Raw genomic sequence first — 26,286 nt, 5'->3', positions numbered from 1 at the left:
AACAAAGAATCGGGAGGCGTTTTGAGGTTTGGCTTGTTGTGAGCCTTATCGTTGTGATAGGCGTATGTAGTGGGTGGGGGAAGTTCAAACACTATCGCCACGCCTTTTACTTGACAATCTTTCAATCCACATCTTCAGCACAAATGTTTGGAGTCGGCTTCAACTTTCATTGAGATTGGGATCTTTTTGACTTGGCAAAAGAGTCATCGATGCTTGTTTATCATGTATTGAACGTTTGTCATCCTTCCGCACGATGATAGTCCGGGCCATTCATTATTGCTTCTCCACCAAATGGTTATCGATGACTCCTAATTTCATCTTCCCAGCGGTTCTGGTGTTCTCCACTTTGTAGTATAATAGAGTTCATTTTCCCCTCACTTTCTTCACTTCACTGTCCATATCTACACTTCATTACTTCAACGATTATCGTCAAACTTATCAAAATGGGAGAATTAGACACCAAGTTGGGGGAAGTTTCCCTTAACGACTTAAACACATATCAAGCAACGCCTTTTGGTAAAGAAATGGCCAAGCACTTCCTTTTCGAACCAGGGTGGAGGAATTTGAATCATGGTATTTTTATCAAAGCCCAACCCCCCTCTCCCCCCTCCCCCTTTCCCCGCCCCCAATTCCCATTACCTAGCTTACGGAATTAGGTTCCTTTGGCACTATTCCTCGTGCCATCCGTGAAAAGCAAAGGCAGTACCAAGATGATTCGGAAGCCCGTCCTGATGAGTTTATCCGATATACATACCCTCGAATCCTCGATGAGTCACGAGAAGCTTTGGGAAAGCTTCTCAATGTCCCGACTGACACTGTGGTCTTCGTGCCAAATGCGACTACTGGAATCAATACTGTATTGAGAAACTTGGTGTGGAATGAGGATGGAAAAGATGAAATCCTCTACTTTTCTACAATATACGGTGCTTGTGGTTTGACGGTATGTACTTCCCAAAACCTCAGTGTAATTCTCTATGACTGCTATCAATTGATAGTTCATAATTCAACATCAAGTTTAACTTTTACTCATGTTGTAGATCAAATATGTTTCGGAGGCCAATCGTGGCCTGGTCCAACCCAGGCAGATTACCTTTCAATATCCCATCGAGGATGATGAACTCGTTGGACTATTCGAGAAGGCAATTGAGGCCTCAAAAGCAGAAGGAAAACGTCCTCGAGCTGCTGTATTTGATGTAGTAGGATCACTTCCTGGATTGAGAGTTCCTTACGAAAAATACATCGAGATCTGCAAAAGGGAAAGCATGTACTCCATCGTTGACGGAGCCCACGGAATCGGTCACGTTTCACTTGATCTATCAAAGCTTGATCCTGATTTCTTCGTCAGCAATTGTCACAAATGGCTCTTTGTCCCGCGAGGCTGTGCCGTATTTTACGTTCCAGAACGAAACCAAGATCTGATGAGAACAACCTTACCTACATCACATGGTTTCGTTCCTAAGGGACCTAGGCCATTCAATCCGTTACCGCCAAGCGCCAAGAGCGTGTTTGTCAATCAATTCGAATTCGTTGGCACGGTTGACAACAGCAGTTATCTCTGCACCACCGAAGCGATCAAATGGCGCAAAGAAGTTTGTGGTGGTGAAAAAGCCATCATGGATTATTGTAGCAATTTATCACGAGAAGGTGGTAAAGCTGTCGCAAATATTTTGGGTACTAAGGTACTGGATAATAGTACCAACACATTGACAGATTGTTGTCTTGTCAATGTATTACTACCATTGGAAATTGGAACATCAAATATCGACGCATTCTTCAAGATCAATGAAGATACCAAAATGCAAGCTTACCAATGGATGTTGGAAACATTGATAAAAGAATACAAAACGTTCATCGCCATAGCATTCGTGGACAACAAATGGTGGGCTAGATTAAGGTATGTGATAATTCACCTGCTCTTTGATTCGTGATTCATACCTCCATAAAAGCTTTTCCACATCATATGTTTAAAACCTCGTGTTCTGCAACAAACTAACAATCCACTCTCTCACAGTGGACAAGTATATCTCGAAATGGAAGATTTTGAGTGGGCTGGCCACGCACTTAAAGAACTGTGCGCACGAGTTGGGGATGGCGAGTATTTGAAGAAGGGAAAATAAACATATTTCTAACCATTCTATGACTTTTTCAGAATAAAAACGGGGGGTTGGATGGTGAAACACCAAAATATTAGTTTGAGCTTTGGTGTGATTTTGGCGTGGTCAGACTCTGAGATCGGTCCCTGTATGCTTCGGTCCCGGATTATCAATTATCTTTTTTTGGCTCTGTCTTCAATACTTTTCCAGGAACGCAGAAATACTTGTGATCTTGATCGCCATCACCCTCGCTATCGCTGTCGATGTCGCTTTCGCCAAGTCCAGAATCTTTAGATGAACGTTTCGATACTTAATCATACCTCACATTGTCCTTCCTAACAAATCCTAACCTTATACCTAGTATCTACGTAATCACCTGTCTCAAATCCATTTCCTTTCACCCTAAGGCACCTCTTTTACCCGGTCTCTCTCCCAAATAAAATTTCACAACACCTCACAACGCATCACGATATATCAATATCACAATATCACCAAAGCACCTCAGTCTAAACTTTGCCTTTCACTTCCCTATATAGTATCACGCCCCACTCAATTGTCCCAAATAGATCATTGAGCACGAGCATTGTATTTTTTCACCACCATTTTTGGGTGCCGTTTGCAGCTTTGACGCTCTTTTTCAGATACGGATCTGCGCAGGGACAATCGTACGCATGGCTAGTGCACATCATTTTGTCGTTTGTAAGGCATTTTGTTCTTCCTTACGACTTCTTTGTCAGTGGCAGGGAAGCAGGAAGTCCCTGGAAATGATGCTCGGATGAAAGTGCTGCTGGGAAGAATCTTCCCCCAGTGACCATGTAAGATATATTCGTGTGCGTTCCTGCATCATTGAGTTTAGAGTTTCTTCCAAAAGTTTTTTTCAGACCTGTTTTTACTTTCTTTCTGTTAACATTGCATGTAGTGCTGCTTTGCGGGTCCTAAACTTTGATTTCTGGTAAATCAAATGATCTGCTCTTTAGCCAAATCTTATCTATACCTTCATACATTTATCGTACTTTCGCACTTCCAATATCCCCGTGTTATTTATTTGTTTATTGTTTCCTGTTTACTACTTTACTATTCACCGAAACAAATTGAATCCATCAAGAGTTCTTTGATTGCTTGAATCCTGTCAAATTTGGAATACTGTTTCATCAATCCGAAACCTGGAAACATCTTGCCTTTAAGCCTGTCTGTTCGAAACTCAAAATACCAAAACAGTGGGCTTTGACAGTTCCATTTCTCTTTCGACACAGAGTCCTATATCTACATAAAACTTCTCTTCATCCCTTAAATACTACAACAATCCACTCGACCATACGACATTCCGCTACCATCATGCATTCGCAAAACACTTACACTCCTATGACCGAGAACGCTGAGGATGGCTGGCCTTTGAAATTACGCCGGCTTAGTCGCTCTATCCTCTCACGCCCCTCTCAAAAGCCCTCTGGTTCTCGAAAGGCACCTCCTCGTCTCCACGATCGACCTATCTTAATCGAGAACTCGGAGTCAGAGTTGTTGGATATTTTATCTTCGACAATCAATACCACACCAGCTCTCAACGCTAGACCCGTGCATCAACATCAACGTCAAAATACTTTGGAAGATCCTAGAAGGTTCAATGTTCTTGATCATAAAGCGCCTCAGAAGTCCGTTTTGTTTAGAGCCAGTATGTTTGGAAGTCTCAAAAAGAAAAAGGCTGCCCGGCCAAGGAGCAGTCCCATTCCAGCCCTCACGACCAGAGAAACACCCACACAGTGTAGTATCATTCGAGAACGTACGTCTCTGGACATGATCAACAACCTCACTTCCAACCTCTACAATGATTCCCGACCTGCAACACCAAAACCCAAGAGCAAATCTCGGGATAGTTCTCCTGTTCGCGCTGCAAAATCCATTGGAAGGAAACTATCAATGAAATTTTCGAGAAAGGCAAGGAAAGGAGAGAGTGGGAAATTAGAAAATGAGAAAGCCGGAAATGATATGGAGAAAGATGCAGGCTATCCAATTGATATCAAAATGGTGATTCCGGATCCTGTAGAGCTTCATCCCGCGGTTGTAGCTGAATCACCTTCATCTGAACCTTTCCTTTCACCAAAGCCTCTACGAAGTAATCTCTCCCGTAAAGATCTTCGACGACCCAATACATCCGCATCAACTTCCACCTCAATGTCAAATTCAGCAGCATCAACTTGTGGTATTGCACCTCTATCAATCAAAAAAGCATACTCCACTTCAACTCTTCGAAGTACCCAAAGGATTGCTACGGACCTTCCGGTAATGGAAGCACAGGTACTTAGATCACCACCACCCAATTACAATGCTTCGATGGATTTTCCTATGAAGTTGGATAAGGTCCCTGAAGTGGATTTGGCTCAACATCCTGCCCTTTCTCGTGTGTCAACATCCAGAGCATCTCAATCTCAACCCGAGTTCGAGCGATATCCTACTTCTTTCAGTAAATCAGTGTCAAGCGAGTTCCAATCTGAAGCCGACTTCACCGCTTCTGCTCGACCACAAACCCGCAACAGCAATGCACCTCGTTCCTCTATGGCCACAACCGTTCGTCCCTCTTTCGATCCTTCTGGTACTTATGAGATAACATCCCAAAATTCCCATGATACTGTCGCCCCCCTCCTCATCAGAAAGGGACCCGATGACACTACCCCAAAACGTTTATCTTCCCTCAGGCGCTCTCTCTCAGACTTCAAGTCATCACGCCCCACGCCTACTCGTTCTCAAACACAAGGGGTTGATCTTCCTGAACAAATGGGTCTAGTTCCAAAGGTCAAACGCTCAAGCAGCACGCGCTCGAAAACATATTATACGTTAGGGAGTACCGAGGCAGCCGTGCCAGGCATAAGCAGGAGTGCGACTGTGAGGAACGCGAAACGCAATTCAACGATGTCAAATCGAAGACTATCGCATGTTCCGAATGAAGCTCCTCTTTCTGTTTTGCCTTCTCCTACATCTTCCGAGCCCCGAAATTCTATTGCGACTATTAGAACTGTACCTTATGAGATAGAATTTCTACCCATAAAAGCCAGTCCAAGTCGTGTGAAGAACTCTTCTAAACCTGATACATTGCGATCTCAAATCAACGCTCCAGTTTTGATCGAGGAAAAGAAGCGTGCTCAAACACCGCGTCGATCCAAGAGACCCGATTACTTGAAGATGTTCGACGTGCCTAATTTGATGATGGATTGTGGGGGTTATGACGAGTACAGTTATTCCGAATATACGTACTCTGAATATGCGCCTTACTCGACGGGAGAGATGATCAAGAGAGTTTCTATGACGGTCACAAAGCAATGCTCTGATACTGGAAATTCGAGAGATGGAGAGTTCGAGAAGTTTATGGAAAATGCGAAGAAGGTGGCTAGGGAGGAGAAGCCAAGGGTGGTGGGTAGAGATGGGGTTGTGGGTGAGAATATCAGGGGGATGGAGAGGAAGAGAACTGTTTGGGGAAGTTTGAGAAGAAGGGATCGTTACGAAACTACGAAGGCTGTGAGGGCTTGAAGGCAGATTTACGGGGTATGTTGATCGTGCTTGGTCACGATGAGAGATTGAGAGTTAGTGTGCGGCTGTAATGGCAGTTGTGATTCCACCATTTTCCTTTGTTTTTGCTAACATAATATCCTGTTTATTCACTCGATGCAAATTTTGTTATATATCAACACTACTAGTATATTCATACTTTTCATTTGTCATCTTGCTATATATGGTCTATAGAAATTTTTATAAGTCACAATCATGTATTGGTGCATTGTTCAACAGTGAGAAATGCAATGGTCCATGTCAGTATGAAAAATTTTGCTTGAATCAGAGATAAAAAGATTTCCCATCTTCCTTAATAAGTTATCAATAGACCAACTTGCGGTGAAGTTAAATAATCATAACGCCTAGAAGCGTCTTTTCGTGTTGGGTAGAATTGGTGGCTGAGATGTTCCAATTCGAAACTTCCTCGTCATTATACTTCTCATTGAGAGCGACGTGAATGTAGAGTGGAATATTCCAGAATACTGGCTTGACTCTGAGCTACAAATTGTGATTCGTTTTTGAAACTATGGCTGAAATGGTGATTGAGAATATTCTTTCATTCGAAGAGTGGCCGTGGAAAGAGACGGCAGTTATGATTCCAACCTCTGAAAAGAACAAAGAGAAGAGAACCCCTGTTTCAACGCCTTCTGTTCCAGCCTCAGAAAATGAACTCACAATCATGAATTTTCTGGATGTGTTCTTGGGAAGTCGCATACGTATCATGTAGATGAGACTATTGGATTTGTCTTCGTAGATAAAGGATTGAGAAACACAGTGAGACCAAATAGAACCGCGAAGAACTTCCACCAAGAAAATGGAAGACACATTCGTTCACTTACAATTCTTATACCTATAAAGTGATTCCCAGAAGTGATCGACTTTCAAAATACAGCAATTCAAAGGTCATCACAAGTTCACAACACACAACTTTTCAACCATGGTCTACGTTAAAATCTCAGTCGTCATTACACGCGACATCGAGTGCGATTGCACTACCAGATACAACGGACTCAGCCACGAAACCGTCTTCCAACGCCGCTTCAACCCCGAAACCAACGAGTTATACGTCGACAATCCGGCCGACATTCTCGGTGCACTAGGCTGCTGCGGCGCTCTCAAACTTAAATCTCGCAATGCAGAAGGCGAAGTGACGATTGATGAGGGATCGCATGTAGTTGCTATCGACAGCGCATGTAGTGCCAGCGGGAAGGAACCTGTTCGAGCTGCATATGGGGTTTATGTGGGTGATACGACACCTCGGAGTGTTTCTAACCTTCTCGATGAGGATCTTCCGCAGACTACTCAAGTAGCTGAGTTAGTTGCTGTGCGTGTGGTTTTGAGGATGGCCGAGCAGGTTCTGGATGCTTTTATCGCGCGAGGAGGAAGTGATGAAGATGATAAAGACGCAGCGAGAATTTCTAAGATCCTCATTATTACCAATTCGGCATATGTGGTCGATGGGTTCGCGGATTGGATCTACAAGTGGAAGGAAAACGGGTTTAAGACTTCGACTGGAAAGCCGGTTGTTAATGCAGAGATATTCCGAGAGTTGGATACTTTGATTGCGAAGTTCAACCAGTTTCATATCCCGGTTTGGTTTTGGCAGATCAAGAAAGAATTTAATACTTCGGCGGATGCGTTGGCGAGAATGCCGATTTATGGAGAGCAGAAGGTTCCGGCTTTGGTTCCATTTGTTAGGGATTTTAAGAAGTTTCCAAAGAGGTGTTGAGGGGTATTTGAGAGAGAGGGCTAGTGAGATTGATAGAAACTGTTTTCCTTGGATCAGATATGAATTTTACGGGATACTGTTTGCACTGAGAAAGTTTGTGTCGTTTACGGTCAGAGAAATTTCGTTGGATCGGGAAGCAAGTGGTTGATGGGCATTAATTTGGTTTAGACTTTTGGTTTCGTACATTTCATTCAATACTTTTTACTATGAAAGCTTTATCCTGAGTACAGTTGCGTTGCAACTCTAACGCTACTATAACATGACGATGTTAGTGATTTTGAGTAACCTCCAGCAAACATTTTGTTAACAATTTATTTTTTCGTGATCTCATACACATGATTTTCGATGATAAAAACCACGAAACTTACCCCCCTTTATCCTTTTTTACACCCAAAAAGCAAGAAAAGAATGTCTATTGCCTGTCTATGCTAGCCTAAGATCCCCATCCTCGACTATCAAACTGATGAACAAGTGATTCGATCCATCAGTCGAGAGTCAAGCACATGAGGGGACGAAACTAGTTGTACTCTAGAATAAGATAATACACGGCGTATTGAATGTTCAGATCTAAGAAATTGTTCATCGATTGTTTGGGATTCACGCAAATGAAATGCCCGGGGCGTGCCGTATGAAGTTTAGAATGTGGTCACCTTCGTACATCACGTGGATGTCATGAACCCTTCGAGCGAGTCGTTACTTCCTTCATCTGCATTACGTATCGGTAATGGGAAGGTGACAATCACTCCCTACTAGGCTTTGTTTACGATAAGTACTTTGGACATTCATTTCCATTTTCTTGACAACTTGCATTCTCCAAATAACTTGCGGCATCATATTCAATTTTGTAAGATTCATAAATACTTTACTTGTATCATTAGGATACTGGTACTTCATTATGCCTCCTCAATTTCCCATCGTCGATACTTGGAAGTCTTACAAAGAGTTGGAAAAGAGGTTTCTCGGGTGGCTCGTGAAAACAGCATCTGCAACAGGACAAGATCTTGAGTCCCCTGACTCTACGCCTCGACTTAAATACATCATGAGTATCACAGAGGTTGTCATTAGCGAGAAACATGAGTTACCAAGTAATGTCCGAGACGATCTAGCTCAAGTTATATCTAAGCGCAAGGAGGCAGCGGAATGGTATGGACGTTACAACCAGGATGATTCAGGCCACATGTATTATTTAGAAACGTTGCAAACGATATTGCAACTATTCGAGGATCTCTACTCTAAGGACCCAGATGTGGTACTGGATGATGAAACTAATCGGAAACCTCGAATTGATTCGGAGACCACCAATGATGAGGGAGTCACCAATAACCAATTCGGTAGCTTGGAGATTGAAAGTACTCACCTGTCATCCTCGGATTCGGATAGTGATGGAGAGAGAAATTCAACTGGTGGTAGTGCAAAAAATCACAGAAAGCCAAAAGCAAAGAAGAAGGGAAAGAATGGTAAAAATCAAAAGAGTGGAAAGATTAGAAAGAACAAAATCGAGATACCGACAGAAGAACAAATCACGCCTTTAGAAGTAGATGCTTCCGATCCATTCGACGAATACCTGAGAGTTTACTTCTTTCTCAAAGATATGAATGTCATGAGAAATTATATACTCGATCAGTGGAACGATTACTCGATCGAACTTCTCAGTCTAGCAAACGTCTCGCTTGTTACGAATCAAGCGATGGCAATTTTTCAGTGGGCCGAGAATGGTTTGCTTTCCCATCTACCAAGTGATAAACAAAGCTATGAAAACATTGCAAATATCATGTGCCCGGATGTCAACAAGTTGATGGAGAAAATCAAGAATGCAGGCGCCACTGACTTCAACGAGTTGATGTATCTCGAGGATAAAAGTGATGAAAGCCAAGAGCATAATGCTGTTGTTAAAACTGAGGTTAGTGCATCTCACGATCAATTGTGGAAAGTGTTTCCAATTCATACACCCGGTACTTAGGAGGAAATGAGGAATCCATCATTCATTCGAATCAAAATCGTTTAATTCACACAAGTGGCACAACGATTGTCTGCTGATATCCAATTTCCTTCCTTGCTAACAAATTTTATGCAGGACTATCTATGTTATACCACGTGGTCGGTACTATCTGAATGGCATAAGGAATCTTCGGTGGATCAACACCAAAGAAGTTCTAATCATCGAGTTGTCACGCCGGAAGATACCAAGAAGTTCACCTTGGAAGATAAGATTGATCTTAATCGCACCATCTTACACGAATTGCTTTACGAGGTCTGGCACCTCAAGAAAGAGATGATTTCAGACGATTATAGGAACTATTTTGAAGATGCGTTCACGAAAGGTATTCGGGATTTTCTGACTACCAAAGAAATTCCAATATGGCTAGTCTTCGCGGCCCAGATCATGTGCGACATTCGGTTCATTCTGGGGAAGGAAGTAGTGCGTTGCCACGATGAGGTTGTTTTGTTTTCCAGTCATATGTTACAGCACCTGAAAAATTGCTTCAAGACAGCTAGTATTCACCATTTGCACGATTTTCATTTTGTAACGTATCAGCTTTACAACGATCTGTGGGCTTACAACTTGAAAGACTGGATGAGCCCGAATTTTGACCCTCCTCCCGCTGACTGGGAGCATGAGGGGATGCATCCTACGCCAATCTCAAAGAACAACCATGAGAAATTCTCCTATCTACGCCTGAATCCTGTTATGTGTGGGACGTGGATCCTTGGTCGTACGATAAGATATCATGAAGCGGGAAATTGTAACACAGCCTTTGAACCTAGTACAATAAGCTGTATACATCTTTACAACGCACTTCGTCAAGAGTCGCTGAAAGATTTGGATGAATATCCCAAGTGGAAAGATATGGAATTCCTCATCTTGATGCAATCAGTGGATCAATTATTCAATCAAAGCGATGAGCCTTCGAATTCGAATGACTATGTCGTGAGCTTTGAGAAAAAGTTTCAAAAGCGAGGTCCAACAGCGTTAGGATTGCAGCATACTTCATTGCTTGCCAAACACTTTCACAGAAAATTCTGTATGCTGATCGATTGTGATCATCATGGGTACTCGGCTGATTTTGTAAAAATGATTAACGCAATATGCAACGACAAATTGGATGAGTTACTCCCCAGTTTGAAAAACATCTTTCCCGGGAACCAAATTTCTCCTGGACCTTCGGATGACGCGCCCAGAAATATCTTTAACTGTATTGAAGATCTAAATGACCGAATGAAAATGGACTTCTTAGGAAAGAAATCAAGAAAATGGGGTGGAGTAGAATTTCTCCGAATTATGACTAGACTGGTGGAAAAAGAAGCTCTCTTTCTGTACTTCGATTGGCACGGAACTTACGTTACATGCATGCATTTGCTTAAGAATTTACATGAGGAATTCCGATCGGAAATCGACGGAGCGGCGTCTGGAATCTCTCTTCTCCCCGAGCCGTCAGAGATGGACAAGGTGGCTCATTTTCTATTGAAACGGTTGGGTAAGAGTGAGGAAATTAGAAAAGATACCGTAAAAAGGATGCGAAAGGTTTTCGATAGGAGAATTCGTAAGATGAGCGGACCAGAGGAAGACGAACACCTGGTGATCAGGGCGGTGAATTTGTTCTTGGTCAAGAGACCTCGATACGAAGCCTCGAGAGTTGAGATGGAGTTGAACAGTTCGTGGCCTCCTATGTATCCGAGGTGACCCAGTGCTTCGGATATGTTTCAACGCGCAGAGTAAGAGTTGCGTTTGAGTATTAGTAATTGAAAAGAATTGTACCTATTATTGGTTACGTAGGGATAATCCAAAGATATTGAACTATGATACGCGTTTATAATAGTTGCAATTGTGAGTGCACGAATTCACTTAACGATCTCTCTCCTTCAATGGTCAGAAACTAACTAGCCTCCCAAAGCATACACATTCAAACCATCATAAATGAGTAATCGAACTATCAAGCCAAGAACCCCAAGAAAATAGTAAGCAAAATAAAGAACAAATGGGGTTTCATTACAAAGCAGCCACATCTCGTGATAGCCTTATGGTTTCGTATTATTTTTCATTTTGGCCCGCGCTTGCGCTTGCTTACATGTCGCCAAGTTTTGAGTCAGCATGGTGCATGTAACACCGAATATTGTGTGGATTCCTGAGGGATCTTCAGTTCTTACTTGGTGGTTACTTGAAGTGAATTTGATAGATGGGAGATTGGTGCTGGAAGTGAAATTGCGAACTAAAGAAATGAGGAAATAAGGAATACGAAGAGGGTGAATGTTTGGGGTGGTGTGATATGGTGTGGTATAGGGGGAGATGGATGGGTTAGGCGAGGATGAAAAGATGAGAAATGATAATTTGTGAGGAGGGGAGAACGAAAGTCAGAATGGGAAGGCGGAGGGAAAGAGGAAGGGAGATTAATAATATTAGGATTTTGAAACGTGTGGTTGAACGCCTCGTTCGTGGTTCAGTCAGATGTTCTGCTTTTTGTCCTCGAGATTGGATAGAGCTTGTGAATTCTTGTTTGAGTGAGAAACGAGTTTTCTGAATGCATCGACGTGTCGATGAGCCAAGTTGCGTGGGATTTTCGTGGTCGATGAGCCAAGTGTGGCCCTCGTACTGTGATACAAGATTTAATTTTAAGAGACTGTTGATGTGGCAGATGGGGTCGAGAGGAGTTGAGAGGCGTTGAGGGAATTCGAGAGGAGGAATAAGTGTCTTGAAATTTCGAGTGGGAGACGACGAGATAGAATGCGAGATGTAATTAGTGATGATGTGATTAAGAGTTGAAGAGGTGATAGTGTTGGCGCAAGAGTGAGGTTTGAAGTGGCTAGGTGGTTGTGGAAAAGTATAAGTAGAATGAAATATCGTTGTCGAAGAATTAACTCTACACTACACTCCAGTCTTTCATTTCAATACATTCCACTCTTTCCAATTCTCATCACTTGCACGATCATCAACATCTTCTTTCATTCGCCTCAGATTCTAGATACCACGTTCATTCCACATCTCGCTATACTTGCACAGTCTTCAAGATGCATTACCAGTACGTTTTCATTTCCAGCACTTAACCATCACAAATTCCAACTAATATTCCTTCACAGTAACCTTCTTATTGCCGCGCTCGCCATCGCAGCCCCTCTTTCCCTCGCCCTTCCTCTCGCCGACCCTGAGCCCGCAAAAGGTGCCCCAGCCACAAATAAAGTGCCCGAGAACCAGAACATCTACGCCAAACCTACTTGGCTTTCTATTCCTATCATTGACCCTACCAAACTTTCCATCTTTCCTACTCCTGCTCCCACGCAAAAGCCAGAACCTGTTACCACGAAGGGTGAGCAACAAGATGGACAGGATCATGCTACGAAGACAGTGAAGGGGGGCGAGGGCGGGCCGGCGCAGAGTAGTCAGGTCTCTACTACCCATGCCCCTAAGAATCCAGAGGCTAAAGGGAAGGGAAAGGACCAGAGGGATGTTGAGGAGCTTGAGGATAGGGACGTTGCAGATTTGGACTTGGATTGGGAGACAGAGGGAAGATTGGCGGATATGAGAGTTGATTTGGAAGAGAGAGGTACAAGTGGAAAGCCCACTGGAGGTTTCACTGGAAAACCTGATCCAGCACCTGCACCTACCGCAACTGCAAAACCAACTCAGCATTTTACTGGAAAACCGGATACTGAGCCGGCTCAAACAGCTACTGCTAAACCAACCCAGCACTTCACTGGTAAACCTGACGGACCCGAACCAACAGTAACAGCTAAGCCCACTGAGCACTTCACCGGCAAACCTGATGGGCCCGTTCAGACTGCCACCGGAAAACCAACTCAGCACTTTACCGAGAAGCCAGATACACCACCTACCAAGATAATCAACACTGTTGAACCTGTCAAGACCTCTACCGTTTTCACTGATAAGCCAGAAAGTGTTCCAAGAACATTTACGACCGTGTACAATAACGGCGGTCAGGCTACCCCAAGTTCCATTCTGGTCAATACCTATGGACCGGTTAGTAGTAGTATCATCGTAATTCCCGTACCAGTTGGTACTGGGAAGCCTACTGGAGGAAGAGGATTTTAGGTCTTGTCGTTTAGGAAAAGCGGGGTCATTTGGTTGTAAGATGGAGAAGGACTGTATTGTTTAGATGAGTGTAGAGAGAAGGAGGAGAACGGGTGGGTTTGCAAGTGCTGGAGAGCATTTTGATTTGTTTTTGTACTAATTTTTGTTTTTGATATGAAGATTGAAGGGTATGATTTTGGGGATCGTTTGACTCGGATGTGTAGAGATAGACATTGAGTATGATAGATATGAAATATGAAAAAGATGTTGGGAGTAAGTGCTTGTAACCAGGGGACAATTCGTGATGAGCATTAATGGACCTGGAGAGTATATGTGTATACAACGGTAACAAACTTGATTCGTGTCATATGTTACCTCCTCGCATCTAAGCTGAATGTCCTCGTCCAAAGCGAAAAGATAAGGGAAGACCTTGCAACTCTCGAAAGCTCAAAAGTGTTCCTGTGTAGAGCAATGCATTATAACCTATCCTGTGAATAGTCGAGTTCATCGATGACATTCGTTATCAATCACTCAAGTCTATATATATGGAAACTTCAAGCACCGATGCCATCCAACAAAGGAAAGGCTGTCAAAGCGTTGAGATATGACGCTAAGAGATATTTGCTGACTAATCTCAGACCCCCACATTTTCCGTGGAATTGGTGTCTTTCAAATTGATATTCGGCTTCAACATCATCAAAATCTCAATTCTCCTCTAAACATAATTGACATCATGGCTGTGCAAAACGGATCTGGAGGTATCAGCAGTGACCCAAATGCTAACTCAGCATTGGGAGGCATAGAAAGATGGATCAAGAACAGAGATTCAACCAAGAACAACAACTTAGTCGCCGCTGTGGTGGGATGTGGTGAGTCAGAAAATTCATATGATAGGGAAAATTACTTACAAAGGTTAGGAAACATGGGTAGTTCTATTCTTACTGGTATTCTTGCTGCCAATTCATTGCCAGATGCGAGGGATAACACACCAGTTTCACATATTATTGCTTGTACCAAGTCAGAAGCTTCAGCTTCCAGAGTATACTCGGCATCAAAAGACTCCAAGGCTGCAGATAGACTTGCTGTCTTTTATGATAACAACTTAAAAGCTTTTCAATTAGCTGATGTTATTATCCTGGCATGTAAGCCATATATGGCCGAGGAAGTTCTCGGAGCTCCCGGTGTTGGCGATGCTTTAGCAAACAAACTTGTCATCTCAGTTTTGGCAGGGTCGACAACTGAGCAGTTGAAGGAGTTTGCGTTCAAAGGTAGCTCAGACACAAAAGGGTGTGCTTTTGTCAGAAGCATGCCAAATCTTGGTGCACAAATCAAGGAATCATCAACTGTTATCTCAACTGGATCGGAAACCATTTCTCCAAAATACGAAGAGGCTATGAAATGGATCTTTCAAAGTATTGGTCAATATACATATGTACCCGACAATGTGTTCCAAGTTGCAGGTGTCCTTGCTGGTTGCACTCCAGCATGGTTTCTTACTGCCTTTGATGGGATCCTCGACGGTGCTGTTTCCGAAGGAATGAGACGAGATACGGCGACTGAAATTTTGGCTGGTTCTATGCTCGCAGCCGCAAAGTTAATACAGAATGGTGAACATCCTGCTGTTCTGAGAGAGAAGGTTTCATCTCCCAAGGGTACCACGATTCAAGGTCTCAAAACTATTGAGAAAGGTGGTGTCCGATCAACATACTGTGATGCAACCATTGATTCGGTTCAACACGGATTGAATATGGGCAAGAAATAAATACTTTCTTGTCTTTTTGGGGAACTGGTTTGACGCTGGATGATCCGACACGATATTTTGCTTGAGATTGGATGCCTTGAAGCACTCGTGCCATTTGTTTCTTGCTCTATTTTTCACTGAAAGAATATAAATCCGATAGATGCAGCCCGGGTTTCAATAGAATAGAAATCGTCTAAATAGACTAGATTTTATCGAAGTTTTTACCGATCTAGATGTATAGTTCCTCGGATATTTTCTTGTGATTTGTGACACTAATCTCCTAGGGGCGCAATAATGGCTGGCCAAAAAGCTCAGAGTATACACTCGAAGATTTTGATTGAAACCAAAGATAGTTCATGTTTTTATTTTTATTCTGTCTCTCAAAAGCTGCTACGAATATCCCTCTATAGTTTTCTTCAACATTGTTTGACATTATGGAGTTGAATGATAATGATCGGCAAACAAAAGTGGCTTAACAGAAGTTTCGCCAACACGCTTCTAATACTAACTACCCTGGCTGTTTCAAGAATAAGATGTCTAGACATACCCCCCTCGGTACTCCTTATCACGGAAACCGAGTAGCTAAATGATCGACTCGGCGATCTGTACTTTATAACTCATCTACCACTCAAATCCAGATTCCTATTCTGGATTTATGCACATGAATGTCACAATAAACTAAACGATAAGGACCCACCCTCCCGATAAGGCAATACTATGATATCGATATGCGGGGTCGAGGTGCCATTACGAGGTGGATGCACGCCAATATACACCCGATGATACACGAACCAACTGTTGTGTAGAGCGATCGGGTTGATAAGTGATAGTTTCCGGATATATCACAGGGTTTATACTATGTAGGACCCAGACAATGCTTACTTTGAGACTCTCGATCTCCTGGTCTTCCCTTTCGTCTCGAGAGTGCTACCTACCTTCATTGAAATGTTCTTACGACGATCTTCTAGATTTCTTTCACTTCCACAAAGGAGATACCATATACCATCTCTCAAACACTATTCATCCATTACCTCAACTATCTCTCCTCAAAATGGGTTCCCACACACACCCACCCCCACCCCTCCTCACTCCAGCACCTCTCCAACCTCTGAGCTTCCACCCCTCTCCATAATGCCGCTTCCTCTCCTCCTAAAGTCCTACCTCATAACCTCCATTCTTGCCTCCCCCAAAATCATCAAGTTTTTCCTTCCCCTCCTCAACAAACTCGCAAATTCCAGCTCCACGATCTTAAATCCCGATAGAAACCCAGTGTTACATATGATTGTCCGGAAGTTTATATACGATCATTTCATCGCCGGGGAAAATGCTACTCAAGTGAGAGCTCGGGTGAAAGAAATGAAGGGATTGGGATTTAGCGGGGTGATATTGGGATATGCAAGGGAAGTTAATGTTTCTGGGGGAGAAGTGGGTGGAGATGTACAAGGGTGAGCAAAGAGGTAGGGGAGAGAGCCATCAGAGAATGGAGAGATGGACTTATGAGTACACTTTCTATGCTACAACCTGGAGATTTTCTATCGCTCAAGTAGGTTTCTTTCTCCCCTCTTGAACATCAACATCATGATCAATATTTCCCGAATTCCAAAAATAGATCCGCTAAATCTCCCACCCCTAGATTCTCCGGCGCAGGCCCCCTCGTTCTCCACGCCCTCCAAAACTCCCTCCCCCCACCACCCCTCCTTCTCCAATCCATGCATCTTGTCCTCCGCACAGCCGCCTCCCAATCAGCGCGTATCTGGCTCGATGCAGAACAGCAAGACTTACAACCCACTATCGAATCATGGACTATCGATCTCATGCGCACCTATAATACCGGATCCCAAGCATTACTCTACACAACCATGCAGGCGTATTTAAAATCCACCCCATCGAATATCCTGAGATGTTTACAGCTCGCCCAGAAAGAGAATTGGGTACTGGGCATAAAATTAGTCAGGGGTGCGTATATCGCTACCGAGAAGCGGGAGTTGATATGGGGAAGTATTGAAGAAACGCACGAGGCGTATAATGGGATTGCTGCTGGTTTGTTAAGTTTATCGTATCCTGGGATGGATGTCGAGAAGAATACCGCAATTGGAGAAAAGACAGAGGGAATGGGAAAAGAAAACGCATATCCGCGCGCAGAATTATTCCTCGCCACGCACAATGAAGAGAGTATTAGAAAAGCCTATACACTCCAGAGCTCACGAATCCTATCTGGAAAATCCACAATCGAATTGGCGTTTGGACAACTACAAGGAATGGCTGATGAGATTAGTTGCAGCTTACTACAACTCCGTCGAAAAGAATCCCAGGACTCGAACAGTGCATCACTAGCTTCCAAAACTCTTGTGGATTCAGAGGAGAAAATGAGACTAGCACACGCATTAAAACCAAAAGCGTACAAATGTATGGTATGGGGATCTACGCAGCAGTGTCTACAATTTCTCTTGAGAAGGGTAAAAGAAAATGGAGATGCGCTTGGAAGGACGGGGCATTGGGTTGAAGGGTTTAAGAGGGAGATCTGGAGGAGGATGAGAAGTTCTTCTGGGATGAAGGGTAAGAGAGTTTTGGAGAGTGCTAATGGAAGTATGGCTGGAAAGAGGGCTTTATAGAGACTTTGTGGTTCTGTGAGGAGGAGAATAAGGAATGGTAATTCGGCTTATGTATGGAGAAGTCTGGAGTTGGACTTTGTGATTTGGTGGAGGGGAGTTGAGTTTAGTGAATACGTTATATGTTATCTCAGAGAGACTATTATAATCCGTACAAAAACAAAGCCAGAAAAAAAAAGACCAGAACTCACTCTGTGATTCGTGTTATTATCCGTACAGCCCAAATCTGAATGTAACTGACATGCAGTTTGGTTGAGATATAAAGGGACGGCGTCCTCAATATAATTGACAAGAGATGGGCTCGATCGAGCCATAATACTAAACCACTATATCATGTTACTTCCGTCCCATTATTATTGTACCAAATTTACCTATATTAGTAAATAACGTGAAAATTATCAAATCCGATGATTTGCAGATGACCATATATCATCTACCATAACGAACCAAGTGATATCCCCTCATTTACAAACCTACGCGTATTATTTCACATCATTAACATTGTCTATTTGGGATTATGTTCTCCCAGCTAAATGAATTACTTCACTATGTACCTTCGTAAATACAAATACACATACATATACATCACCCCAAATTTCATCTTAAGTAATTCTTACAAAGAGTGCTCAAATCATGGTATCATATTCTACACCCCTCCCCTCCCCTCCCCTCCATCCATTGACCAAGCACAAAACAGTCTCTTTATATATTCTCCTCCCTGGCTAAACCCTAGCTAATCCAGTAAATCCATCAATTCCATTTCAGTCCAGTCCAATGTATACAGTTCCAGCAATTCCAGTCCAGCAATTCAACTATCGATCATTCATCTATCATTACAAACAGCTCCAATGCTCATTCTATCCCTATTGAGAACGACAATTGTATCTCCAGCATTCCCGCTCCCATTGACACCCATATCCTCAACACTGATCTCCATACTATTTCGTTTACTTCTCGTTCCATAAGAATGTTTCATCGCCTGTACTTGTCTCGACTGCACCACAATGGTATTCCGATCCTCTTCCAAAGCCGGTTCAAGCGGCAAACTAGCCCTCTCCCTCTCCCCTCTGTCAACCGTCTTTCCCTTTCCTTTGCCCAAATCTTTCCTCCCTGATTCCGGAGATCCAGTGGGAGGCAAACTACTCAAACTCATTCCTTTTATACTAATACTAGAATCTAACAGTCCTCGCATATTTGGTAGACCAATTCCTTCCAACGCACCTTCTATGCCAACATCCGAGAATGATCTCTTGTATCCAATGCTGTTTCCTGGTACATTTTCAGCAAGTTGTTCAAATGGTACTCTGCCGCGTAAGTCTTCTAGAAGGTCTTCGGAAAGCGTGTTATTGGTGAGTCTGCGGACGATTTTCAAAAGAGAGTCTTCAAGCCAGGCGCCACTGCGATGTGGTTCAGTTGGACACGTTTTCGCAGGAGTGTTGTCGGGGATAGTTTTCCGTCTTTGGGATTTGCTACTTGTGGAAGTTATGGGAACTTTGATGGATGATGAAGCTGGGAGAGATTTTCGACCTTTTCTAATGGGTAATACTGAAGCTCGAGACTTCTTAATCGGTTTATTTTCTGGTATTTGTCCAGTGGAAGCTCTGAAAGGCCTACGATCGAAAGGCACCCAATACATCGGCCGTACTGATCCGTTCCCTTCGGCATCCTTGAGTTTGCGAAGATCGTCAAGGATCTTGAATGTGAAATGAACTGCATTGGTCTTATCGTCTCTCTTGCACTGTGGACGGTATGGTGGTATCTTATCAGATGGATTACGCTGCTTGGAAGGCGCCGGATCCTTGCTGGCAACGTTTTGTGTGACATTTGTATATGGCTGCCAGATATCACTTCGTCTCTTTTTCAAGTCCAGCACCCATGCATCACAATCCCATTCTACCCAATAATCGATCACATCACCCCATTGACTTTCGGGTGGTTTTGTTTGATTAACGAAAATGACGCTTCCTCCTCTGGCATGTACAGCTTGTGCAAATTCTTTGACCATAATCTTGAGCCCGTGAACTCTCAAACTAGTACCAAGAATAAGAAGGACATCTGGACCTAATTTTAGATCGTGAATGATTAACGGTCCTACCAAATTTGCGTGCGGATGTTCTTCTCCATAAAGAACAATATCAGGCCTCAATCTCCCCACAGCCAAACCTCTGCGACCTTTGTCTTGACGTGATATAGAGCTTGAAATGCAAGAAGGACAATCAGGAGCAGACCCAGCCATTGTAGTAGTCTCCCTATCTTCCTCATCCCAACTGGTAAGTTTCGAGCATACACCGCATCGCAATTTACGAAGTGACCCGTGTAACAAAACGCACTCTACTCCAGTTGCAGCAGGGGTTTCTTTTCCTCCTCGTTCATCGGCTCCATTTGTGAGCGATTTGCCCTGGATTTTGGTTTGAAAACGCGTGCGATCACCCGCGCCAAGTTCGAGATCCGTAGTGAGTCCTTCGCGTTCTTCGAGGCAATCAATATTTTGTGTGTAATTCCGGACGAGGCGACCGTTGTCTCTGAGAGAGCGGATAAATTGGTGGGTAGTGGTGGTAGACTTGACATCGTTATTTATTCTGCGACGAAAATTGGAGATGAACATGTAAAATATAGAAGTTGAGAAAGGATCGGACCAAATGACTGAGTCAAATAGATCTTTTCCTTTAAGATTTGGTAATGTACGTGATGAAGATGATTGAGATGATTGTGAAGGGGGTTCTTCAAATTCGGAAGCAGTTGTGACGGAACTGACTTCAGTCAACAAATTTCGTTTGTTGTTGTTGCTACTACTACAATCACTTGATGAGACTGAAGGTGTGGCGCTGCCAGTTGTAGATACACTTTCAGTATTTGTGGTCGAAGAGAGTTTGCTATGGGAAAATTCAAATGCAGGTGTATTTCTTCGGGAGGATTTTCTGATAAGTGTAGAGGATTGTTCTGTAAGTTGTGGAGGTAAACTATCAGCTCGTGATCTCACTGACTGTCGTGAAGTTTTGCTTTCAATAATTGAATTGGCGACAGAAGGTATAAGTGAAGAAGACCTTTGAAGTGTTCGTGATTTTGAAGGAATAGATTTTTGATCGGTAGTTGAGGCTTGAATTGTTGATCGAAGACTACTTTCACGTCGTAGTGAATTTGATGAAGAATCGGAAGGAATTCTTGTTGTGTTGAAATTTTCTTCTTTTGCTGTAGATAAGGGAGAGCTTGTCCGGAGTGAGCGTCGAGTTCGTTTTTGTTTATTGTCAACTGACTCCAAGTCCTGGGGCAACCGAGAATATTCCGATGAATATTGAGATGAATATTCACTCGATTCTTGAAGTAACTGTTGTGAAGCATTTTCTTCGGTATTGGAGCCTTCCGAATCGAGCTCCATTTCCGTTGAAGGATTTATTTCTTCATGAATTTTAGTATCTTCAATTTGAGATACTCGCCGATTGAGGTTTTCGGTGGTAATACATTCAACTTTGGATTTGGCACATGGTTCGCAGCTTGGTCGGATATCACCGCACTTTATCTTTCGAACTCGACATCTATCACAGGCGCGAATAGTCCGAAGTTTGGAAGACTTGCCCTTGATGCTGGCTTTCGGCGATTCAATCTTGATATCATCCTGCACCAAAAGAGAATTTCGAGACCTAGAAGTCTGCCTTTTCGGGGGCAACAGATGTGCTTTATTGGTAGGAGTAGCCTGCGAGAGAGAACATTGCAGATTTTGGGCAGGTGAACCCTTCAAGTTTGGGTTTGGAGACTCTTTAGTAGAAATGTCCTGCACCGAAGAAGCGTTTCGAGTTTGGCGCCTCAGGGGTAATATTGGGGATCTATTGTTTGAATTCTCGTTTGTGATCGGGGCATTAGAATTCATAGCAGACGGAGTTCCCACACTCGGTTTCTGAGATTCACTTTTGAAATGACCTTGCACCAAAGATGTATGCCTGCGAGAACTTCTTCTCGAAGGAGCTAGAGCAGGGGTTTCTGGTTGCGCTGAAGGTTCTTTTGATGGCGATTGAGAGGATTGCTGAGAAGACTGCTGGGAAGACTGCTCAGAGGGTTGCTGAGAGGGAAACTCAGATGGTTCTTCAGGTGGCAGCTCTACCCTTACACCATCAGCTGTCACAAGCTCGTAATAATAGCGCTCCGTGACACGTCTTTTCTTCTTCGGTCGATCATCAATATCATAATCATTAATCTCCCAAGGTGGATTCTCCAGTGCGGCATCATATTGGGCTTGTATCATGGAATAAAGTCCATGTTCCGAACGGAAGTCCTATTTGCCAGGTTAGCAGTAGTACAAAGGGTAATGGAGGTTACAGCCCACATACAGGTATTCCGACATTCGTACTGATTCCAGCCCCTGTCACAACTACAACTTTCCTTGATTTCGCAAGGATATCTGCAATTTCCTGCAATTCAGCAGCAGAAGTCGGCAAGACATTGATTGTTGGCATTGTTACGGCAAGATAAACAGACTATTACTGCTCTGCTTCTCTCCGTCACCTTCTCTCTTCCTAACAAATTCGAGTCTTAGTTGATTGCGCTCCGAGTCTCAAGATTCTGGTATTGAACTGGTGCCTTGCGCTAGTTGAATATGCGATCAAGACGGTATGCCTGGGCTTCGCTTGCAGTTCAGGTCATTTCGAATGCAGCGCGCACCACGTAGACGAGGGGGAGTCGGTCTATGTCGCCAAATTGTTGTGCGTGATGAAATCCAGATTTTCGTAGTGAATGCTGCAATATTGATCGATCTTAAACCCCAGAGCGTCACTCCGGCCTTGTAGAAATGCAAATAACCAAATCAAGTCCTTCTAATTAACGCCAATAAACCCCAGTTGATGTTTCGTTTCGCGACTCCGATGCGTTGTCAAACGGTGGCTAATCGCTGAGAAAAGTGGTTTTCTAATCGTGCAATTCGCCTTGGAACGTTGGCAGGACTTCGGAATCGAGTATGACAGGTGTTAGATAGCTTTAAGGGCAAGTCCTACTTTTCCTAAGGGGTGAATGTTGCAGATAGTTCGAGATTTGACGCGCAGCAGGATCCCTGAATTCCCGAATTCCCTGTATTTTGATATAAGGTTCGAATCGATTTGTTGTCCAAGTTTTTGCTCCCCTATTTCCCCATCTAAAGTCTTTGGAAATGATTGAGCTCGATCGATTGGGATCCAAGAAGAATCTCTAAGAAAACAGGTTGTTGACTGTGATGTTTACTTTCATCTAAAGTTTCTTGTCCTTTGTATGGTAGACGCGATGTGTTGCCGACCCCGACCCCAACCGCGTTCCGCCCCACAAATTTGCCAGCCCGTTTGTTTCTCACGTGCTTCGATCTGTGTGAGCACCTTGACTTGAGCTTGGGTCTCACTCAATTCTTTTTGGTCACTGATTTGGACTGTCAGCAAAATAACCATGACATGATGAGAGATATCAAACTTTTGCATGGCGGTTCATTATACCAAGTAGTACAATATGGCATACAGATATTACTCATACTCTCCAGTGAAAGGTATGACAAGATGGCATACCAGTAGTTTGCTGCTTGTCTAGTCATAAAATGTCGGATCTGCTGTTCTCTTTATTCATCTTAATCCTGTGAAACTACTGCCAGTTCTCCCCGCCATCTAAGATTGCCTTTCTATATATATAGTGTTTGCAGAACAAGCAATGGACTGTTCAGAAATTGCTGTCATGAACATGACCAAATATGACTCCTTTCTAGGGCGGAGAAAATGGAGGCTATGACTCCAATTGCTGGTAAACCCTCACAAACTATCTAATTTGCTATGCTCTGCTATGCTGGTCAAGTGAGCCTTATAGATTTGACAACAGTTCAAAGAGCAAGCTCTGAGAGTGTTCGGTCCAACCGAGTCAAACCTATGTCTAGCAGCCTTTATATGTAGTCATCATGCGACGGTCTTTGATGATTTATCCATACTCTTCTTACATTCGTTTCGTTGTTTTATACTTCAGAAACCATTTCTTATTTCTACCATGCCAGAAAAGAAGAAGAATTTACAATTCGTTTGGCCAAAAGATGGTCCTAAAGGTCGTGGTCACCGAGGATTTCTCGGAAGGCTCAACAACGTTGTGACGAACAAGGGGCCAGACATCTTTGTGGGTAAGCAAGGAAGCAGAATCAGCCCTGATCGATGGCAAAATTGGTGAGTTCTGGTATGAAAATATAACACTTGATCTAGCTGACTCCCCATCAGGGATTCCTACCACGATGAACGTAAGCATAAGCAAGAAGTAACCGGAGCATTCTCAAGAGATTTCAAAAGATATGATCCATATACACGGAAATATGTTGAATGGGAACAAGCTCAAGATTGGAACGGTTATGGAATCGGAAATCATGCATGGGAATATCCACGTTTAACCCTGGATGAATATAACAAAATTTACAAGGCCTATCATCAAGGTCGACGTATTTATCCTTCCAAGTTCAAAGATTGGAATCATAGCGGGCCTGATGTAAGTATCCTTTTGTGCATAGAGTTATCAGTGGCTGAGAAATGATGCAGAGATTCCGACAAGAATACGATAGTTTTTGGCAAAGTGCACATCGGAGAGGAGAAAATTATAAATATGGCTGGAACTATTTACGGGGAGAGAATAATCCGTGGTTAAGAATGCATCAAGAATGGCCTACAGATCTTGATACTTGGATGGCGATGCGTGGGATGTGGTAGACGCATCTGAATATGTCCAAGGGAGGGTGTATTTACATAACCATATGACGTGTGAGGGCATTTTTTAAGATCGATTCTCTGTATGATCAAGGGATTAGTCATTGATTTTGCATATAGATCTCATCAAAGTATGACTAGTCTTGAGCATCACAAATTGCGACATAGTGACTAGACCTCATGTAAAAAAGTTTGAGCTCGATTAGAAATACTTCACACAAGAGTGGGCCTTTTCTTTCTATGAGTTACGATGGCGATCTCATGCATGGCACCTACTAGGTAGATGTTATGATCCAATGAGTCATCATTCACCTTAGAAATGCAAGATCATACCTACCTCCGGCTTACTCTATCTCCGGATCTCTACAAGCACACAATGTGTGCCTGTTAGACGTTACCTAGCATCCCATACTATTGCGCTTTGTAATACTCAACGACATTTACCGAAAATACGACAATACGCTTACACACATGTAAGATTTCACAACCAACAATCAATCAAGCCCGCATTTGGAATCACAATTGACAAGCCATTAAATTAGCTACCCCAGTTCTTACACCCTCGAAATAGTAATACGAGATCTGTCAGCTCTTCCCAAGAGCAACCCGAAAAGGACTCGTCTCCCATTGGATAAACGATCGATCGGGTAAGGGATTTTCAATCCTCGATTGATCATGAATTGAGAGTTTATCTATCTACGGCTAATGACGAGTATGGATTTGATTTCGAGGGGTTATAAAAGATGTATGAGATCCGCGTTGAAGAGATGAACATAGAGAAAAAAGCATCTTTACATTTATCTTCAATACTTCTAGCCCTCCGACATCACATCACCACTTCAAAGAATTGCAGCAGCACAAATTATCACACCAACCACACCATATCATACTATTAAACAAACACACCCAAATCTCCAACCATGTCTCTCGCCTCCCAACTAACCGCCATAACCACTCAATTCGAAGCCACCGCGCCCTCCCACGTAAAAGACCCCATCAACCGCGCCAACGCCCACTTCCAACAAACCTTCTCTCCCACTCTCGCCCTACAACCCGGCTCTCCCTTCCCCCCAATTACCCTCCCCAACGCCCTCAGCACCCCCATCTCCATCCCCACCCTCGTCCTCATCACCCCCCTCCTCATAACCTTCTACCGCGGCTCCTGGTGTCCCTTCTGCAACCTCGCGCTCCACAACCTCCAAACCCACCTCCCCTTCTTCAAATCCCACAATATAACCCTCCTGGCCATTTCTCCCCAACTCCCGGACCAATCCCTCAGCACCGTTGAAAAACATGAGCTAGAATTCGAAGTCCTCTCCGATGTGGGAAATGTCCTAGCGAGAAAACTCGGGATATTATTTCAGCAGCCGGAGGAGATGCGACCAGTGTTTGAAGAACTGGGACATGATTTTGAGAAGAGCAATGGAGATGCGAGTATGGAGGTGCCGGTCCCAGCGACGTTTTTGGTGGGCAGAGATGGGATTGTCAAGAGGAGTTTTGTGGATCCGGATTGGACGAAGAGGGTGGAGACGAGTATGGTGATGGGGTGGGTGGAGGAGTTGGAGGGGAAAGGGGAGTTGTAGGGGAGTTTGGTAGGGAGTGAATGAGGTTGGTGATTGGGGATGAATTGGAGATTTACTGAGAAATGATGGGGTGTGATCGGAGACTGGAATTACAAATAGAAAAGATTTATTATCAGCAAATGACTTGAACGATTCGCGAGAATGTGACTTTCATTCCTAAGCTTGAAAATAATGCCTGCCTAGTATTTTTCGAAGTTTGACTGAAGAGAGATAAGATGGATTTAGACAAAGATTTGTAGGATCTGTTGAAGATTAATTGATTGTTTGGTAGGAATATCTTTCCATCCTA

General features: G+C 43.4%; 10 protein-coding genes across 10 annotated transcripts; 9 read left to right on the top strand and 1 right to left on the bottom strand.

Annotated features, from left to right (window-relative positions):
- Nucleotides 1-443: 443 nt before the first annotated feature.
- On the top strand, nucleotides 444-2,117 carry Bfra_005558 (putative aminotransferase family protein; the record flags this gene model as incomplete). The annotated part of the gene is made up of 4 exons (XM_037335941.1): nucleotides 444-573; nucleotides 657-940; nucleotides 1,038-1,894; nucleotides 2,012-2,117. The coding sequence occupies 4 exons, from the start codon at nucleotides 444-446 to the stop codon at nucleotides 2,115-2,117; spliced, it is 1,377 nt and encodes a 458-aa protein (XP_037191151.1).
- A 1,311-nt stretch (nucleotides 2,118-3,428) lies between these two features.
- On the top strand, nucleotides 3,429-5,612 carry Bfra_005557 (uncharacterized protein; the record flags this gene model as incomplete). Its single annotated transcript, XM_037335940.1, has 1 exon — nucleotides 3,429-5,612. One exon carries the CDS (start codon nucleotides 3,429-3,431, stop codon nucleotides 5,610-5,612), a length of 2,184 nt encoding a protein of 727 aa, XP_037191150.1.
- Nucleotides 5,613-6,570: 958 nt separating this feature from the next.
- Bfra_005556 (putative ribonuclease h protein) lies at nucleotides 6,571-7,362 on the top strand (the record flags this gene model as incomplete). The annotated part of the gene is made up of 1 exon (XM_037335939.1): nucleotides 6,571-7,362. One exon carries the CDS (start codon nucleotides 6,571-6,573, stop codon nucleotides 7,360-7,362), a length of 792 nt encoding a protein of 263 aa, XP_037191149.1.
- Nucleotides 7,363-8,257: 895 nt separating this feature from the next.
- Nucleotides 8,258-11,044, top strand: Bfra_005555ib (uncharacterized protein; the record flags this gene model as incomplete). Its single annotated transcript, XM_037335938.1, has 2 exons — nucleotides 8,258-9,262; nucleotides 9,437-11,044. The coding sequence occupies 2 exons, from the start codon at nucleotides 8,258-8,260 to the stop codon at nucleotides 11,042-11,044; spliced, it is 2,613 nt and encodes an 870-aa protein (XP_037191148.1).
- Nucleotides 11,045-12,366: 1,322 nt separating this feature from the next.
- On the top strand, nucleotides 12,367-13,405 carry Bfra_005555ia (uncharacterized protein; the record flags this gene model as incomplete). Its single annotated transcript, XM_037335937.1, has 2 exons — nucleotides 12,367-12,377; nucleotides 12,436-13,405. 2 exons carry the CDS (start codon nucleotides 12,367-12,369, stop codon nucleotides 13,403-13,405), a joined length of 981 nt encoding a protein of 326 aa, XP_037191147.1.
- Nucleotides 13,406-14,117: 712 nt separating this feature from the next.
- On the top strand, nucleotides 14,118-15,146 carry Bfra_005554 (putative pyrroline-5-carboxylate reductase protein; the record flags this gene model as incomplete). Its single annotated transcript, XM_037335936.1, has 1 exon — nucleotides 14,118-15,146. One exon carries the CDS (start codon nucleotides 14,118-14,120, stop codon nucleotides 15,144-15,146), a length of 1,029 nt encoding a protein of 342 aa, XP_037191146.1.
- Nucleotides 15,147-16,834: 1,688 nt separating this feature from the next.
- Bfra_005553ia (putative proline oxidase protein) lies at nucleotides 16,835-17,737 on the top strand (the record flags this gene model as incomplete). Its single annotated transcript, XM_037335935.1, has 1 exon — nucleotides 16,835-17,737. The coding sequence occupies one exon, from the start codon at nucleotides 16,835-16,837 to the stop codon at nucleotides 17,735-17,737; it is 903 nt and encodes a 300-aa protein (XP_037191145.1).
- Nucleotides 17,738-18,557: 820 nt separating this feature from the next.
- On the bottom strand, nucleotides 18,558-22,182 carry Bfra_005552 (putative hst3 protein; the record flags this gene model as incomplete). Its single annotated transcript, XM_037335934.1, has 2 exons — nucleotides 18,558-22,001; nucleotides 22,057-22,182. The coding sequence occupies 2 exons, from the start codon at nucleotides 22,180-22,182 to the stop codon at nucleotides 18,558-18,560; spliced, it is 3,570 nt and encodes a 1,189-aa protein (XP_037191144.1).
- A 1,534-nt stretch (nucleotides 22,183-23,716) lies between these two features.
- Nucleotides 23,717-24,417, top strand: Bfra_005551 (uncharacterized protein; the record flags this gene model as incomplete). The annotated part of the gene is made up of 3 exons (XM_037335933.1): nucleotides 23,717-23,886; nucleotides 23,938-24,199; nucleotides 24,250-24,417. The coding sequence occupies 3 exons, from the start codon at nucleotides 23,717-23,719 to the stop codon at nucleotides 24,415-24,417; spliced, it is 600 nt and encodes a 199-aa protein (XP_037191143.1).
- Nucleotides 24,418-25,334: 917 nt separating this feature from the next.
- Nucleotides 25,335-25,997, top strand: Bfra_005550 (putative alkyl hydroperoxide reductase thiol specific antioxidant mal allergen protein; the record flags this gene model as incomplete). The annotated part of the gene is made up of 1 exon (XM_037335932.1): nucleotides 25,335-25,997. The coding sequence occupies one exon, from the start codon at nucleotides 25,335-25,337 to the stop codon at nucleotides 25,995-25,997; it is 663 nt and encodes a 220-aa protein (XP_037191142.1).
- Between the last annotated feature and the right edge of the window lie 289 nt (nucleotides 25,998-26,286).

Source organism: Botrytis fragariae, assembly GCF_013461495.1.
Source record: "Botrytis fragariae strain BVB16 chromosome Unknown tig00000075, whole genome shotgun sequence".
Taxonomy (NCBI): domain Eukaryota; kingdom Fungi; phylum Ascomycota; class Leotiomycetes; order Helotiales; family Sclerotiniaceae; genus Botrytis; species Botrytis fragariae.
This window is presented reverse-complemented; position numbering and strand designations above follow the sequence as displayed.